The sequence below is a fragment of the Taudactylus pleione genome, unplaced genomic scaffold (assembly GCF_031769625.1).
Source record: "Taudactylus pleione unplaced genomic scaffold, aTauple2 ptg000041l, whole genome shotgun sequence".
NCBI lineage: Eukaryota > Metazoa > Chordata > Amphibia > Anura > Myobatrachidae > Taudactylus > Taudactylus pleione.
This window is the reverse complement of record NW_028284443.1, coordinates 8,397,360-8,413,994: the sequence shown is the minus strand read 5'-3', so window position 1 is coordinate 8,413,994 and position 16,635 is coordinate 8,397,360. Positions and strand designations below refer to the sequence as shown.

The 16,635-nt window shown below is 44.3% G+C and overlaps 1 protein-coding gene across 3 annotated transcripts in view; it reads left to right on the top strand.

Moving 5' to 3' along the window:
- The window catches only part of TUBGCP6 (tubulin gamma complex component 6), a 140,897-nt gene that overhangs the window by 55,196 nt on the left and 69,066 nt on the right, over nt 1-16,635 (top strand). For all 3 annotated transcript variants that reach the window (XM_088457624.1, XM_088457622.1, XM_088457623.1), the window contains 6 exons: nt 2,203-2,294; nt 2,380-2,519; nt 2,638-2,787; nt 9,538-9,619; nt 9,696-9,784; nt 10,156-10,271. In XM_088457624.1, coding sequence (XP_088313750.1) covers nt 2,203-2,294; nt 2,380-2,519; nt 2,638-2,787; nt 9,538-9,619; nt 9,696-9,784; nt 10,156-10,271 — 669 coding nt within the window. The remainder of the gene's footprint in view (nt 1-2,202; nt 2,295-2,379; nt 2,520-2,637; nt 2,788-9,537; nt 9,620-9,695; nt 9,785-10,155; nt 10,272-16,635) is intronic.

Genomic DNA, 16,635 nt, shown 5'->3' with positions numbered 1-16,635 from the left:
TAGCATTTATATTGCGGCTGAATATATATTTTTTTTCTTTAACCGCATATTTGGCAAATTTCTTTCAGAACAGTTTTTAAATAATAGTGCGCTTTCTACTTCAGCCAGAGAGTTCCAGTGTAGAGTCCTAAGGAGAATGGAAAAGCGATATAGAGCCGTATTCTATTAGCGGCGAAAATAGCCGTTTTTCGACAAAAAAGCCGATATTTTTGCCAAAAAAACAGGCGAAAACATATTTGGCGGAAAAAAACTGGAGAAAAGTTTTCTCCATTCCAACAGGTGAAAAAAAATGCAAAATCCCAATTTTTTGCTAAAAATGTGTGGATTTCTTTTAGAACCCTTTGGACATCCACCCTAATGATAAATTACCCCCAAAAAATTTCGGAAGTTGCGCACTTTGGCGATAGATGACCGCGCAATTTTGGTTGAAAAAAAATGTAAAAACTTTGAAAATGATAGGAAGCAATTTGTTTTCCAGGAAATTACTGATCCACCTAAATAATGTTAAAATGGGTGCAAGTATATTTTCGTGTCGTAAAAACGCAATTTTAAAAACCGTAAAAAACCGCCTGCTGCGACCGCGTGCGATGTTTAAAACCCTTCACACATCCATACCATCCCCCTGATAAATCAGACCCAATACATTAAAACCATTTTCTCGCTTATTTTTTCTCCCCCCAAATTTGGCTGGTACCTTCTCATTTCACTTTGTCTCCTAACACTGCTTAGTAAATAGACCCCTGAAGCCGCTAGACTGGGGAGCATATGCTCCCTAAAGGCGTATGCTCTCCTAAAGTAGGTGAAACAAGACTTCAAATACAATAAATCCTTATTCGCACAACATCACCAGTGAAAATCCTCTTGTGAGTATTAATTAGAAAAGGAAAAAAAGTCTACCATAGTGTACCCTGTAACATTTGTGAGTGTCATTTAAAGGCTTCAGTCACATCTACAGGTTGAGTCTCCCATATCCAAATATTCCGAAATCCGGAATTTTTTTGGCATGACTGAGATAATGAAACCTTTGATTTTTGATGGTTCAATGTACACAAACTTTGTCTAAGGCACAAATTATTAAAAATATTATATAAAATGACTTATAGGCTTTGTGTATATGGGGTAAATGAAACAGAAATGAATTTCATGTATGTACACAAACTTTGTTTGAGCCACAAAATTATTCAAAATCTTGTATAAAATAACCTGCAGGTTGTGTGTATAAGGTGTATATGACACAAATGCATTTTGTGTGTATATTTGGGTCCCATTCCCAAGATATCTCATTATGATATGCTAATATTCCAAAATATGGAATATTCCGTTATCCAAAATACATCTGGTCCCAAGCATTTTGGATATGGGAGACACAACCTGTACTATTTTGTGCATCTGGAATATATAGCTTTTGAGATCTGTGGTAATGTAAAAGTACACACTACAAGTTCTGTCCTTGGGTTTACTTCTGCACCAGAAAATATACTATTTTGGCAACTGGCACTGGTCTTTTTCACCTGATGGGGTAAAGTTACAGCCACAGTACGCTTAGGCAGAGTGCTCTTACATAAACCTGTGCTGTCAATTATGAAGAATTATTAGAATTTAAAGTAGGGGTAGATTATTCCTTTGCATTAATTAGTTTTATTGTTAAAATGAAGTATATTCCTTAATACAGACATACATTCTCACATTTATAATCACTGACACAGAGACTCTCACTGATAGTGACTGTTCTTGATGCACAGAATGACAGTGACACACACACACCTGTGCTAATTGGGACTAATGCAGAGTTGCTGCCACCGTCACCTGCGCTCCTGTTAGAGCCGCAGTAATAATTGAGGCCTAGAATATGACCTACAGTAAGTTGTGGTGATGTGATTCCTGACATTGATCTCAGGACCTGACGTGGCCATGAATGGGCTGCATAGGGAGAACGTCAAGTGCTGCATGTTGTCAGAAATAGAAAAATTCTATAATACTATTTACGATTCATCTGCAATGGTTTTAGAAAGGAAGATTTAAAGGTAAGTTCAGGTAAAAAAAAGGCCTGTTTCCCAAATCAGTACTAGTACTAGGAAACAATATTTTCAGTGTGATATTGCGCTCTTCCAGTTTGATCATCTGTGTGTTGGGTATGTGTGTGTATATGTATTGTATGTCTATTTTGAAGTTGCAGTTGTCAAAACATAATTGTTTGTGCAGGGTTATCTATGATTGGGTCTACAGCGGTATATTAAGAGATGCTTGTAGAGAATTCATGATCCAGGTCAATGAAGACTTCATGGGGTTTAGAGGTACAGTATTTTGTCCTTTACTTTTATTTCTAAAATATTGTGCTCCATACCTTATCCTTAATAATACTAGCCCTGTTTCTATCAGATAAACGCTACTGGAATCAAGGATATGTTTTGATCTCAAAAGAGGTAGAAGATTGTGTTCCTGTCTTTTTGAAGCACTTGGCTAATGAAATATACATCTGTGGGAAGACCATAAACCTAATGAAGCTATGCTGCCCAAGGGTAGGATCTAAAGCCCAAATTTCAATAGGCTTTGTAAATGGCAATTCTAAAAAAGGAGAGGCTAAATAAAGATTGAAGCATTTAGGACATATTAATATTTTTGTTTTTTTTTCTTCAGCATTACATTTGCTGGTCTGACATCTCTGTACCACGAATATCCATTACATATTCCTTAGAAGAGCTGAAGGAAATGAGAAAAGACTGTGCAGTCTATGTAGCTCGAATGGATAGAATTGCACGGTATACCAGCATCAGCAAAGAGGAGAAGGTAACACAAATTGTTCTGCATGTGTCTATCATTTACAGTGCCTTGCAAAAGTATTCACCCCCTTTGCATTTTTCATGTTTTGTTGCCTCACAACCTGGAATTAAAATGGATTGTTTGAAGGTGTGCATCATTTCATTCACAGAACATGCCTACAGCTTTGAAGTTGTGTTTTTTTTTATTTTGTGAATCCAACAACATTTAGGACAACATAACAGAAAACTTCACCGTGCATAACTATTCACCTCCATAAAGTCAGTACTTTGTCGAGCCACCTTTTGTGGCAATTACAGATGCAAGTCGCTTTGGATAAGTCTCTATGAACTTGCCACATCTTGCCCCTGGGATTTTTGCCCATTCCTCAAGGCAGAACTGCTCCTGCTCCTTCATGTTGGATGGTTTCCGCTTGTGAACAGCAACCTTGAAGTTACCACAGATTCTCAATTGGATTGAGATCTGGGCTTTGACTAGGCCATTCCAACACATTTAAATGTTTCCCCTTAAACCACTCGCATGTTGCTTTAGCAGTATGCTTCGGGTCATTGTCCTGCTGGAAGGTGAACCTCCGTCCCAGTCTCAAATCACAGGCAGACTGAAACAGGTTTTGCTCAAGAATATCCCTGTATTTAGCACCATCCATCTTTCCCTGGACTCCAAACAGTTTCCCAGTCCCTGCCGCTGAAAAACATCCCCACAGCATGATGCTACCACCACCATGTTTCACTGTGGGAATAGTGTTCTTGGGGTGATGGGATGTGTTGGGTTTGCGCCAGACATAGCGTTTTCCTTGGTGGCCGAAAAGTTCAATTTTAGTCTCATCTGACGAGAGCACCTTCCTCCATACATTTGGGGAGTCGCCCACATGCCTTTTGGCAAACTCAAATCGGGTTTTCTTATTTTTATCACTAAGTAATGGCTTTTTTTCTGGCTACTCTTCCATAAAGTCCAGCTCTATGGAGTGTACGGCTTATTGTGGCCACATGCACAGATACACCAGTCTCTGCTGTGGAACTCTGCAGCTCCTTCAGGGTTACCTTTGGTCTCTGTGCTGCCTCTGATTAATGCCCTCCTTTCCCGGTCTGTGAGTTTTGGTGGGCGGCCCTCTCTTGGCAGGTTTGTTGTGGTACCATGTTCTTTCCATTTGTTGATGATGGATTTGATGGTGCTCCAGGGGATCATCAAAGATTTGGATATTTATTTAAAACCCAACCCAGAATTGTCCTTCTCAACAACTTTGTCCCTGACTTCTTTGGAGAGCTCCTTGGTCTTCATGGTGTGATGCCTCTTGTTTAGTAGTGTTGCAGCCTCTGGGGCCTTTCAGAAAAGGTGTGTTTATACTGACAGATCATGTGACACTTAGATTTCACACAGGTGGACTTCATTTCACTAATTATGTGTCTTCTGAAGGTAATTGGTTGCACCAGAACTTTTGAGGGGCTTCATAACAAAGGGGGTGATTACATACGCATATGCCAATTTTCAGAATTTTATTTATAAAGATTCTTTTTAATATACAGTCAGGTGCATAAATATTGGGACATTGACAGAATTTTCATATTTTGGCCTCTATTCACCACCACAATGGCTTTGAAATGAAACAAAGAAGATGTGCTTTAACTGCAGACTTTCAGATTTAATTTGAGGGTAATTACATCCAAATCAGGTGAGCGGTGTAGGAATTACAATGGTTTCTATATGTGCCTCCCACTTTTTAAGTGGCCAAAAGTAATGGGACTATCAACTTTAAAAGCTATTTCATGGACAGGTGTGGGCTTATTCCCTCATTATTTCATTATCAATTAAGCAGGTAAAAGGTCTGGAGTTGATTCTAGGTGTGACATTTGCATTTGGAATCAGTTGCTGTCGACTCTCAATATGAGATCCAAAGAGCTGTCACTATCAGTGAAGCAAGCCATCATTAGGCTGAAAAATCAAAACAAACCCATCAGAGAGATAGCAAAAACATTAGGTGTGGCCAAATCAACTGTTTGGAACATTCTTAAAAGGAAAAAACGCACCGGAGAGCTCAGTAACACCAAAAGACCCGGAAGACCACGGAAAACAACTGTGGTGGATGACAGAAGAATTATTTCCCTGGTGAAGAAAAACCCCTTCACAACAGTTGGCCAAATCAAGAACACTCTCCGGGAGGTAGGTGTATATGTGTCAAAGTCAACAATCAAGAGAAGACTTCACAAGAGTGAATATAGAAGGTTCACCACAAGATTTAAACCATTGGTGAGCCTCAAAAACAGGAAGACCAGATTAGAGTTTGCCAAACAACATCTAAAAAAGCCATTACAGTTCTGGAACAACATCCTATGGACAGATGAGACAAAGATCAACTTGTACCAGAGTGATGGGAAGAGAAGACTATGGAGAAGGAAAGGAACTGCTCATGATCCAAAACATACCACCTCATCAGTGAAGCATGGTGGTGGTAGTGCCATGGCGTGGGCATGTATGGCTGCCAATGGAACTGGTTCCCTTGTATTTATTGATGATGTGACTGCTGACAAAAGCAGCAGAATGAATTCTGAAGTGTTTCGGGCAATATTATATGCTCATATTCAGTCAAATGCTTCAGAACTCATTGGACGGTGCTTCACAGTGCAGATGGACAATGACCCGAAGCATACTGCAAAAGCAACCGAAGAGTTTTTTAAGACTAAAAAGTGGAATGTTATGCAATGGCCAAGTCAATCCCCTGACCTGAATCCGATTGAGCATGCATTTCACTTGATGAAGACAAAACTGAAGGGAAAATGCCCCAAGAACAAGCAGGAACTGAAGACATTTGCAGTAGAGGCCTGGCAGAGCATCACCAGGGATGAAACCCAGCGTCTGGTGATGTCTATGCGTTCCAGACTTCAGGCTGTAATTGCCTGCAAAGGATTTGCACCAAAGTATTAAAAAGTGAAAGTTAGATTTGGGATTGTTTAGTTTGTCCCATTACTTTTGGCCACTTAAAAAGTGGGAGGCACATATAGAAACCATTGTAATTCCTACACCGTTCACCTGATTTGGATGTAATTACCCTAAAATTAAATCTGAAAGTCTGCAGTTAAAGCACATCTTATTTGTTTCATTTCAAAGCCATTGTGGTGGTGAGTAGAGGCCAAAATATTAAAATTCTGTCAATGTCCCAATATTTATGCACCTGACTGTATATTTTTCTCATTTCACTTCACCAAATTAGACTATTTTGTGCAGATCCATCACATAAAATTCAGATAAAAAAAATAATAAAAAATACAGGTTGTAATGTAACAAAAAAGGTAAAATCCAAGGGGGGAGAATATTTTAGCAAGGCACTGTATACAGAAACTTGGAATATTTCATGGCAGATATTTCACTTATTAACGTTTTGTTAATCTTTTTCCTAGTATGCTTTGAAATGTTTTACTTTGTCCCAGTAAAATATGTGACAATATGAAATGGTTGGAAATTGTATTACAGGGTGTTGCTCCAGTGCATATCATGCAAGAGTACTTTATATAAATAAAAAACAACTGTTTCATGTGAACATCAATAAACTACAAACAAGACAACAATGTTATAATCAGCTTGTTGGGCATAGATTACATACATGCAGCCAGCGAGATACTCTAGACCAGTGATGGGAAACCTCTGGCCTGGGGGCCGTATAAGGCCCCCGAAACCATTTGGTCTGGTCCCCGGAGCTATTTTCTGCTAGCCTCATCTGGCTAGCAGGGTGCCTTGAATGGCACCCTGCAGCCAGCATTTATGCAGGTGCCGCCTGGAGCACTCTTAGGACGCTTCGGACGGTCACACCGCTGTCCTTACAGCTCCCCAGAGCATCCTCAGGATGATCTGGGCATTGCTGTAATCACTGGCGATTGTGGCCTTGCCCCTGTGTGACTTTACATGGAGGGGGTGTGGCCTGCACCGGACTCGTGAATAATGTTATATATATCAAAAAGGCCCTCGGCAGAAAAATGGTTCCCCACCCCTGCTCTAGACCAAGGATGGGGAACCTCAGGCCCGCGGAATCTTTTGGTCTGGCCTCAGATATTTTTTCTGCTAGCCTCATCTGACTAGCAGGGTGCCTAGAGTGGCACTCTGCAGCCATAATCTATGCAGCAGTGCCGCCAGGAGCTTCCTTAGGACGCTTCAGACAGTCACATCGCTGCCCTTACGGCTCCCCGATGCATCCTCAGCATGCTCCGGGCATTGCTGTAATCATCTGGTATTGTGGTCCTGCCCTCGTTTGAAGTCACACTGTGGGGCGTGGACTGCAACGGGCTAGATACACAATCTGTCACTACCCCTGACTCATTCATTATCTCTTGTACTCAAAATGCATTACCTCGTTCTGATACTGACTCCATTTTATAAACATCCTCTTCTAGTGAGAAAAGCAGGCTGATCGTATACATATTGGCTAACATCTTTTTAGGCTACTGATATATTGAAATTGTTGACAATTGTTTGTATATTTTGCTCTGAATACACACTGATTTGGGAAAATAATTTTGCATCATAATGTATATGTTTAGCTTTCATATAAGGGAAACATTAAACAAGGTTCTGATGAAAACATTAACCCCTAAAGATATGAATTCCATCTAGAAAGGTGTAACAATTTTGCTGTGACTATTTTGTGCATTATAGAACTCTCTAAAGATATTGCTTTATGTTGTCTCTTTGTACTGGTTAATTCTGGCCACTCGCAGTGATGTATATCCGATGTTAATCTAATAAAAATGAATCGATTTACTATTATCTATTTTGGTAAATGCAGTTGTACGATGACAATATACCAGTGGTTCCCAAACTTTCTTGACTCTCGACAGAGTATCAGCAAATTTTTCATGGCACCCCTAGGCCATAAGTGTTCTATGGAGAAATTGAGCACAAGTTATGAAATTAAGTAAATTATGCTTACCTGTCATCCTTCAGTTCATGTATGTGGTTGCACTTATATTTTATAATAGGCAAAACCAGTGCTGGCAGCTGCCAATAACATTGACCGTAAAAGATTTGATTTGTTACTGGACCATCAACCTGTGGCACCCCTACAAGTGCCCTGCAGCACCCCAGGGGGAACCACTGCTATATTATTTATTACCAGTTATTCATATAGTGCACACACACATTCCGCAGCGCTTTACAGAGAGAATATTTTGGCCATTCACATCAGTCCCTGCCCCAGTGGAGCTTACACTCTATATTCCCTACCACATGCGCACACACACGGGTTAATTTTTGTGGAGGAAACCCACGCAAGCACAGGGATACAAACTCCACACAGTTAAGTCATGGTGGGAATTGAACCCATGACCTCATTGCTGTGAGGCAGTAACGCTAACCATTACACCATCTGTGCTGCTATATACACAGGCCTATACAGGTTGAGTCTCCCATATCCAAAATGCTTGGGACAATGGGTAATTTGGATATCAGAATATTCCATATTTTGGAATAATAATACCATAATGAGATATCTTGGGAATGGGTCCCAAATCTATACACAGAATACATTTGTTTCATATACACCTTATACACACAACCTGCAGGTAATTTTATACAATATTTTCAATAATTTTGTGACTCAAACAAAACGTGTGTACATACATGAAATTTATGTATGTTTCATATACACCTTATACACACAGCCTGAAGGTGATTTTATACATTAGTTTTAATAATTTTGTGCTTTAAACATAGTTTGTGTACATTGAACCATCAAAAAACAAAGGTGTCACTATATCAGTCATGCTAAATTAATTCCGTATTTCGGAATATTTGGATATGGGAAACTCACCCTGTAGTAGTAATCTTTCAACCGCATTTACCAAAATGATCAATAAGGATTGGTTTAATTTTGATCAGCTTTTTGGCTCTGTGCGATTGTCTTGGGAAATTACATCACTATGTAATGCAATCCAATGTGGCTATTGGAGTTCCCTGCACTCTAGGTAATATGAAAAACCTGTCCTTGGTAGTTTTGGATATTTATGCAATGCAAGCAAAATAATAAATAATATGGGCTATTATGCTTGTGAACCTTGGACACACTTGATCCTATCTAGCTAATGGTGAAAGCGAGCACCAGGCAGCTGGACAAATGTCCAATATAGCCACACCGATAGTGACCATATGGGGCAAATCTGGTTGTTTAGACCCTTGGGGCAAGCGACCAGGTCTAATGGCATGACTGAAGCCTTAGTGCTGTAGACTGTGAACACACAGTGACAGATAATGGTGATCTGCTGTTATCCTTTCAATTTCAATTTATTTAAATTCTTTATAAAAGGAAACCACAGCAATAGTTGACATCGGAGAAACTAAAAACATAATGACTTTTTGGTTTTCTATAATTAAAAGAAAAAAAAAGAGGCTAAATCCATTGTGGAGGACTCGAAGGCGACAGTGGAAGTAATTACTGTAGTATGAAATCTCTATGGTCCTAGGATAAAGACTGGTCCAGAGGGGGGGAGAGCGGTCAATTTAAATATTTTATTGAGGATGTTGATCACTTTTGGCCCAGACGTTGCGAGATCTGACTACAAAAACAAAAAGACGTCTATATCGCAGTGTATGTGGCCCGTTTTTGTTTTTCCACTAAGATTTGCCACAATTTTGTACATTGACTTATGAAAGATTTGTTAACAATTCTGACAGTTTCACACTTTTGTTTTCACTGTACCCCAGTATGGAGCTACATTGTGATAATAAACCGAAGTGATAAACTTCTGCTTCAAAATAATGCTTTATATTTTCTTTAAGGATTTACAAGAGAAAGCTGCTCGACAGGACCTAAATATTGAAGCTCGCGAAACAACAGAGAAACTCCTGGAAAGATTTAAAGGTTTGATTTTTTTTCTTTCAGGCGCAATCAAATCTCTTGTTTTCCCATTTTTGATCTTTCGCTGTTAATTATACAGATCAGCAGTTGGCAGAAAAAATCGCTCTGAACACTAAAAAGAGGGAACTGTTTATGAAGCTGAAGGAACAATACAAGAAAGAACAAGCGGTATTTAGTTTTTACTCATAATTGAATTTGCTGATGGTATGCACCATTTTGACATGCTAATTATGCATTATGTACTGAAGAAGTGTGGAGCAAATGATAAGTATTTCCAGGAATCCGCCATGTTTTACTAGACTTTTATTACTTCAGCAGAACTCTTCTGTCATAAGTCCACAGTAAAATTGTCTTTTAAATAAGAAAAAATATTTATTACACTTCCATGAAAAGTTACTTAGGCAGTGTTAGTTTGCTGTGGTGCTTATAACAAACTGCTCTTTGAAGCTAGAAACTTGCATTATGATTTGAAGGTAAAAGGGGAGCTTATAACATTGCCCACTAGAACTATTTTCTGAACCTCTCTTTTTCGGACACAGAGGCGACTCGAGGCTAAACAGGAGGAAGCTGATGATGATTTCAGTTATGCCCGGGAGCTGCGTGACCGCGAGAAACGTTTAAAAGCGCTAGAGGAGGAGCTGGAGTACAAAGCAAGGTAAACATTGTAAAGTATTATGTGCTAAGTTATTTTTCCTGTAATGGTTATTCACATGTGTCTTGCGCATTAACATTTTAAATGTGACCATATGGTTACAGATCAGTGTATGTTTTTTTTTTGCCTGTTTTCATAATCTAGATGGTAATACTTTCCTACCAGAAATCTATTCAGGCTAATATAAATATTGTGCTATTAAGTTCCCCTTATGCAGCTGTCTATATATTATCTACTCAATGTTCACATGTTGAGTGCATGAAATAGAGATTTGCCCATATGTAAAAGTAATTCTTATTGTGCTCATTACAGGTATACAATGCCCTTTACTTTCATTGGGGTGAATTGTTTTTATTATACGTAAAAGTGATCTATGTACCCTGCATTACACTCATTGTAAACTTCTGGCTTCCAGTATAATTAATGCCAGCCTGCACCTCCTCATCATTTTTACCTACTAATGACCACTAGTATTATATATGTGCTCCTTCCCTGTCCTGTGCATTTTCCATAAACCTTTAGTACAGGTTCCCTTGTGATTTCGGCTTGTGGATAATATGGCATATTGAGCTGCTGATGTCACTGCCAGAATAGTGCCATAGTGAAGCCCTGTGCAGGGCTAGCTAGAAGAACAGCTTAGAGTTTCATAACACACTGACTGGGATCTATAATTGCCACATCCAGTTGTGATTTGTCCCCAGCAGAAGCAGTGGAGAGAGGGCTGCTTTCACAGCTGCTTCCATTGTGGAGGGTGAGAAAGGAGAACAGAAGGTACATACTCTGGTTGCCAGAGTGCATTTTTGTAGACTGTTGACATTAGCATACTATACTTCAATAATAGTATTAATAATACTATTTTATGCCGGGAATAAAGCTTCTCGCCTTTTAGCTCGTAAACTCCGCGGTCACCAAGCCAAAAATAGGGTTAAGTGTCTTCTCTCCCCCTCTGGTTCCAAATGCCTTAATCTCCTCGACATTGCCAATCTGTTCTCAAAATACTATGCAAAATTGTATAACCTGTCTGAAGATCCCTCCACCCCACAACCCCTATTATTTCTTCTTTTCTAGATAGTTTGTCTCTTCCTAGATGCAGGTAGCCTGGCGTCCTTAATCGCCCCTTGGTCACTGGAGGAGATAGTCTGTAATTAGGCTACTCCCTAAGGGTAAGGCCCCAGGCCCAGATGGCTTTATTAACTCTTTCTACATCAGGGTCCATGGGGTACAGGATACCTTGGGGTATAGGTGATGACATCAGGCATCAGGCACCATAGAATTAAGTTTTCAGCCTCCCAGGATGCACTAGGGTCCCCCCTCCTATACCCCGCCCCCGAGCCAAGGCATCTCAGTTTTGTTTGGTGCCCGGCCGGAGTCGGATGCACCTGTTAACTTCAGGGGCTCTTCTTAGCCCCTCTCTTTCTTCAATGCAGCTGTGGCTGCACATCTGGAAGTACAGCATGGACAGTCAGTGCTGACGTCCATGCTGTCTTCCCTACACCCCCGCCGGTACCAGAACGCCGGTACCGATCCGGGGATGCTGGTAAGCATCTGGGGTCACAGCTAGCGGTGACCCCAGATGTTTGGGACCATGGCCGGATCCAAGGGGGGCAGCAGGATCCCGCGGTGGGACTCTGCTGAAACATGGTCCAGAGTCCCCAGGCAGGGGGCTCCCTGGGGACTGGCTGCAGCGTGGAGCCTGGTACGTAACCTGCGCTTCCAATGCCCCCCTGGGACAGCGGACCGCGGCTGAGCGGTAGCGCTGCGGCGTCCCAGGGGTTAATTGCATTCCAGGGGAGCGCGCCTCCCCGCTGCACACAGCCCTCTCTGCACTGTGCTGACTGGCCCTGTGGCAGCGCTCCTCCCCCAGGCCGGCCTCCTCTATGCTCCTCGGTGGCCATCTTTACAAGCGTATGGTGAACGCTGCTGGAAGCTTGGAAGCGGTGGCATCGCGGTCTGGGTCCCCTGGCATACCTCTCCTCCGTCTGGTTCAGGTCTGTATATGCAGCGCTGTGTCCTACCAGGCGCTGTGTCTGCGTAGTTGATTATCAGCGCTGTTCGTGCGGGAATTGATTTTCTTTGCATTGTATGTGACTTCTGCTAGCACTGCTGCCTGTACTTTCATTTTCTACTGTCAGCCTTTTCACTGTCCCTGATCTTTTTCTGCTAAAGCCCTTACGGTGCGGTGATTGCAGGGTGGTCTCACACTATACTACGAGTATCAGTGAGAGGGGTCACATACTTAACATCATGTCTGAGAGTGACTTTTCTCTCCAGCTTTTGTGTACTACATGCAAGGTACCTATAGCGGAGGGGGAGGGTAGCGCGGAGGCGCTATGTCGGCAGTGTTATTTATTGGCGCGACCAATTACTGTCACGGCCCCGGTACAGGAGCTGCCCTGGGCTTGTTTCGCCAAAGCGCTTACAACCCTAGTGGGCCAGTTAGCTCCGCAGCCTGCGTTCACAAAGATAGGATTGTCCCAGCAGTCAGTGGTGTCGTCACCCATGCAGGGTTTCCCGAGACAATTGATGGTACCACACAGTCTCCCTATTTCCCCTCCCCAAGTCTCTCAGGAGCCTGCGTGGGTTAATTCTCTGACAAGTTCTGTACAGCACTTGTGGGACGTGTTACAAGGGGAGTCTGTGTTGTGGCCACATAAGCGGCCCATGGCGTCTCTGTCCGCTCCTTATGAGGATGGGGAGATTCTGGATCTTTCTGACCAAGAACCTCTCCGTACTAAAGAATCGGGCGCTAGGTCCAAGCTTTATTAACTTCCTGGACTTATTCGGGCAGTCCGTAAGGTGGAGCTCGGCCTAAAGTCCGTTTATTCCCTTGCGGGGGGGGGGGGGGGCAGCTAGGCCGGCTATGGCCGTTTGTTGGGTAGCCAGAGCTATGGAGTGCTGGGCTGATACTTTGGAGGTGTCTTTCTGCTGAACAGACCGAGTTGATAGGCAATCTCCGGGATTCGGCCACTTATATCAATGAAGCGGCCTTGGATATCAGTACCCTGGCGTCTCGGATTTCTTCGGCAGCTGTAGCTGCTCGTCGCACCGTATGGTTGCGATCTTGGAAGGCGGACGCTGATTCCAAAAAGGGCTTGGAAGCTTTGGCTTTTAATGGAGAATTCCTATTTGGTCCGGACCTGGACAAAATTGTAGCCACGCTGGCGGCAGTCAAATCTGGACAAGTGGGGTCTTCCAGAGTCAAATCTGCATGTCTCCCGTCTGCTGCAGTTCGTTCCAGTTCAGGTACGTCGTCCTTTCGGCCTTATAGGGCTCAGGGTAGGCCTAAAGCACAGTCCTTTCCCCGACAGACTGGCCCCAAAAAATTGGCCAAACCCCGGAAGCAGGCCTGGAGTGCCAGACGTCCGGCCCCTAAGCCAGATGACAAGCCTGCGGCCTAACGGTCCGGGCCTCCCTTTGGGGGATCCCAAAGTGGGAGGCCGCCTGCTGCAGTTCGCCCAGTGTTGGTCGGTTACCACGACAGACACTTGGGTTCTCGAGGTTGTTTCTCACGGGTACGCCCTCCTTTCGGCACAGGCCCCCTTCTCGATTCTTCACCACGGGTCTTCCATCAGACCGGACCAAAGCCTTGGAACTGCGGAAGGTTTTGCACACTATGCTCCAGGCTGGAGTTATAGTGCCTGTTCCATTCTCCCAGAAGGGCCAGGGTTTCTATTCCAATCTGTTTTTGGTGCAGAAACCCAATGGGTCATATTGTCCGATCCTCAACCTCAAAGCACTCAAGTCTTTGCGGTTGCCGAGGTTTCGGATGGAGACCCTACTGTCCATCATTCTGGCGCTGGAACCTGGGGATTACATGGTGTCGTTGGACATACAGGACGCTTACCTGCATGTCCCTATTCTTTTACGCCATCAACAGTTCCTCAGGTTTGCAATCCGCAACGTCCACTTTCAGTTCCGGGCGTTACCTTTTGGGCTGGCAACAGCACCACGTGTTTTCACCAAGGTTATGGCGGTCATGGCGGCTTCCCTGCGGCTGCAGGAAGTCCGCATGTTACCGTACTTGGACGACCTTCTGTTGGTGGCAGGATCTCGAGAGCTCCTTCTACGCCACTTGGACCTGACCATTGCGGTACTGCAACGGCACGGCTGGTTGATTAACTGGCAGAAGTCCACCCTGATCCCGTCTCAGCGGATTCTGCACCTCAGAGCCTTATTGGACTCCGGACAGCAAAGGATCTTTGTGACGGGGGAAAATATCTCAACTGCAATAGCCTTGCAGTTGAGGGTGCACAGTTGTCTGTAGAATCGCCGGGTGTCTCTGCACTCGGCGATGAGGTTACTGGGCTCCATGGTGTTGGTATTCGACATGGTGGAATATGCCCTGTTTCACTCCAGACCTCTGCAGCACTTGATCCTGTCCAAATGGAATGGACTGCCTCAGAGTCTAAAGTCCCAGACGATGGTACACACGCCGGAGGTTCGCCTGTCCCTAGCCTGGTGGTTGCAGACGACCCATCTCAACAAGGGTCGTCCGTTCTGGGTGGCGAATTGGGTCCTGTTGACAACGGACGCCAGTCTTCGGGGCTGGGGAGCAGTCATGGGTCCACACTTGTTCCAGGGCAGGTGGATTCGGGCGGAAACAGAGCTTCCAATAAACATCTTGGAGCTCCGCGCGGTGTTCAATGCTCTCCAGCAGACACATCGGGTTCTCCAAGGTCACCCAGTGCAGGTCCAGTCGGACAACGCTACCACCGTGGCCTACATAAATCGGCAAGGAAGAACCCGAAGTCGGGCGGCTCTCGTAGAGGTGTCCCGAATCCTGGTTTGGGCGGAGCGCAATCTCCCGGCCATATCAGCAGTATTCATCCCGGGAGTTCTAAACTGGGAGGCGGACTTTCTCAGTCGCAAGGACGTTCATCCGGGGAATGATCTCTGCACCAGGACGTCTTTCAACTGCTGGTGGACAGGTGGGGTCTTCCAGAGATCGACCCCATGGCGTCACGGCACAACAACAAGTTGCCGGTGTACGGGACTCGCACAAGAGACGAAAAGGCGTCTCTGGTGGATGCTCTGTCCGTCCGGTGGACGTTCCGGTTTGCTTATCTGTTTCCTCCGTTTTCCCTTCTTCCTCGGGTAATCCGGAAATTCAAACAGGAAGGAGGGACGCTCCTGTTGATAGCTCCCGCGTGGCCCCGGAGGCACTGGTTCTCAGACCTCCGGGGACTGTCCGTGGACGTTCCTCTGCGGTTGCCGTTACGCCTGGACCTCCTGTCACAGAGTCCTTGTCTTCACCCGGACCTGACTCGGCTGTCTTTGACGGCGTGGCTGTTGAGACGGCCATGTTAAGGTCCAGGGGGTTTTCCAGCTCTGTAGTGCAAACTATGCTAAGAGCTCTGAAACCATCTTCTGCAAGGATATACCATCGTGTGTGGCATACGTTCTTCCAGTGGTGTCAGCTGAGAGGTTATGCTCCTCGGGAGTTCCGTCTGTCTAGAGTGTTAGCTTTCCTACAGGTGGGACTGGACCATGGGCTTCTCCTTGCGTCCCTGAAGGTGCAGGTGTCTGCCCTGTCGTCTGGTTCCATCATAGGATTGCTGCAATCCCTGATGTGCGCACCTTTATGCAAGGTGTTCTCAGAATTCAGCCACCTTTTGTTCCACCGGTGGCGCCTTGGGATTTAGCTGTGGTCCTGAGGGCTCTCCAGGGACCGCCGTTTGAACCACTGGGCTCAGTGGACCTCAAATGGCTGACAGCTAAGACAATTTTCCTTCTTGCCATTGCTTCGGCCAGACGTGTTTCTGACTTAGGGGCTCTCTCCTGTAGACCCCCTTTTCTGATTTTTCATTGGAACAGGGCGGTGCTGCGCACTCGTCCTGGTTTCCTTCCTAAAGTTATTTCCAGTTTTCACATCAACGAGGAAATCGTTGTGCCGGCTTTTAACTCACCGGATCTTTCAGTGGGTGAGGCCACTTTGGATGTTGTGCGGGCCTTAAGGATTTATGTTGACAGCACTTCTTCGTTTAGGAAGTCTGACTCCTTGTTTGTCCTCTATGGCTTCTGTAAAAAGGGTTGGCCTGCTTCAAAGCAAACTTTGGCAGGCTGGATTCGTATGGCCATTTCAGAAGCTTATCTTCATGAAGGCCTTTCGGTTCCTTCCTTTGTGAGGGCTCATTCCACTAGGTCTGTGGGTCCTTCATGGGCTGCTCGACGTGGTGCCTCTGCAGTCCATATCTGCAAGGCTGCCACTTGGTCCTCGGTCCATACCTTTGTGAGGTATTACGCGTTTGACACCTTTGCCTCTCAGGATGCTTCCTTCGGGCGGCGGATTCTCCTTTCAGCACAGGAGCGTCCCCACCCTTAAAGGATACTGCTTTGGGACATCCCCAAGGTATCCTGTGGATACCCT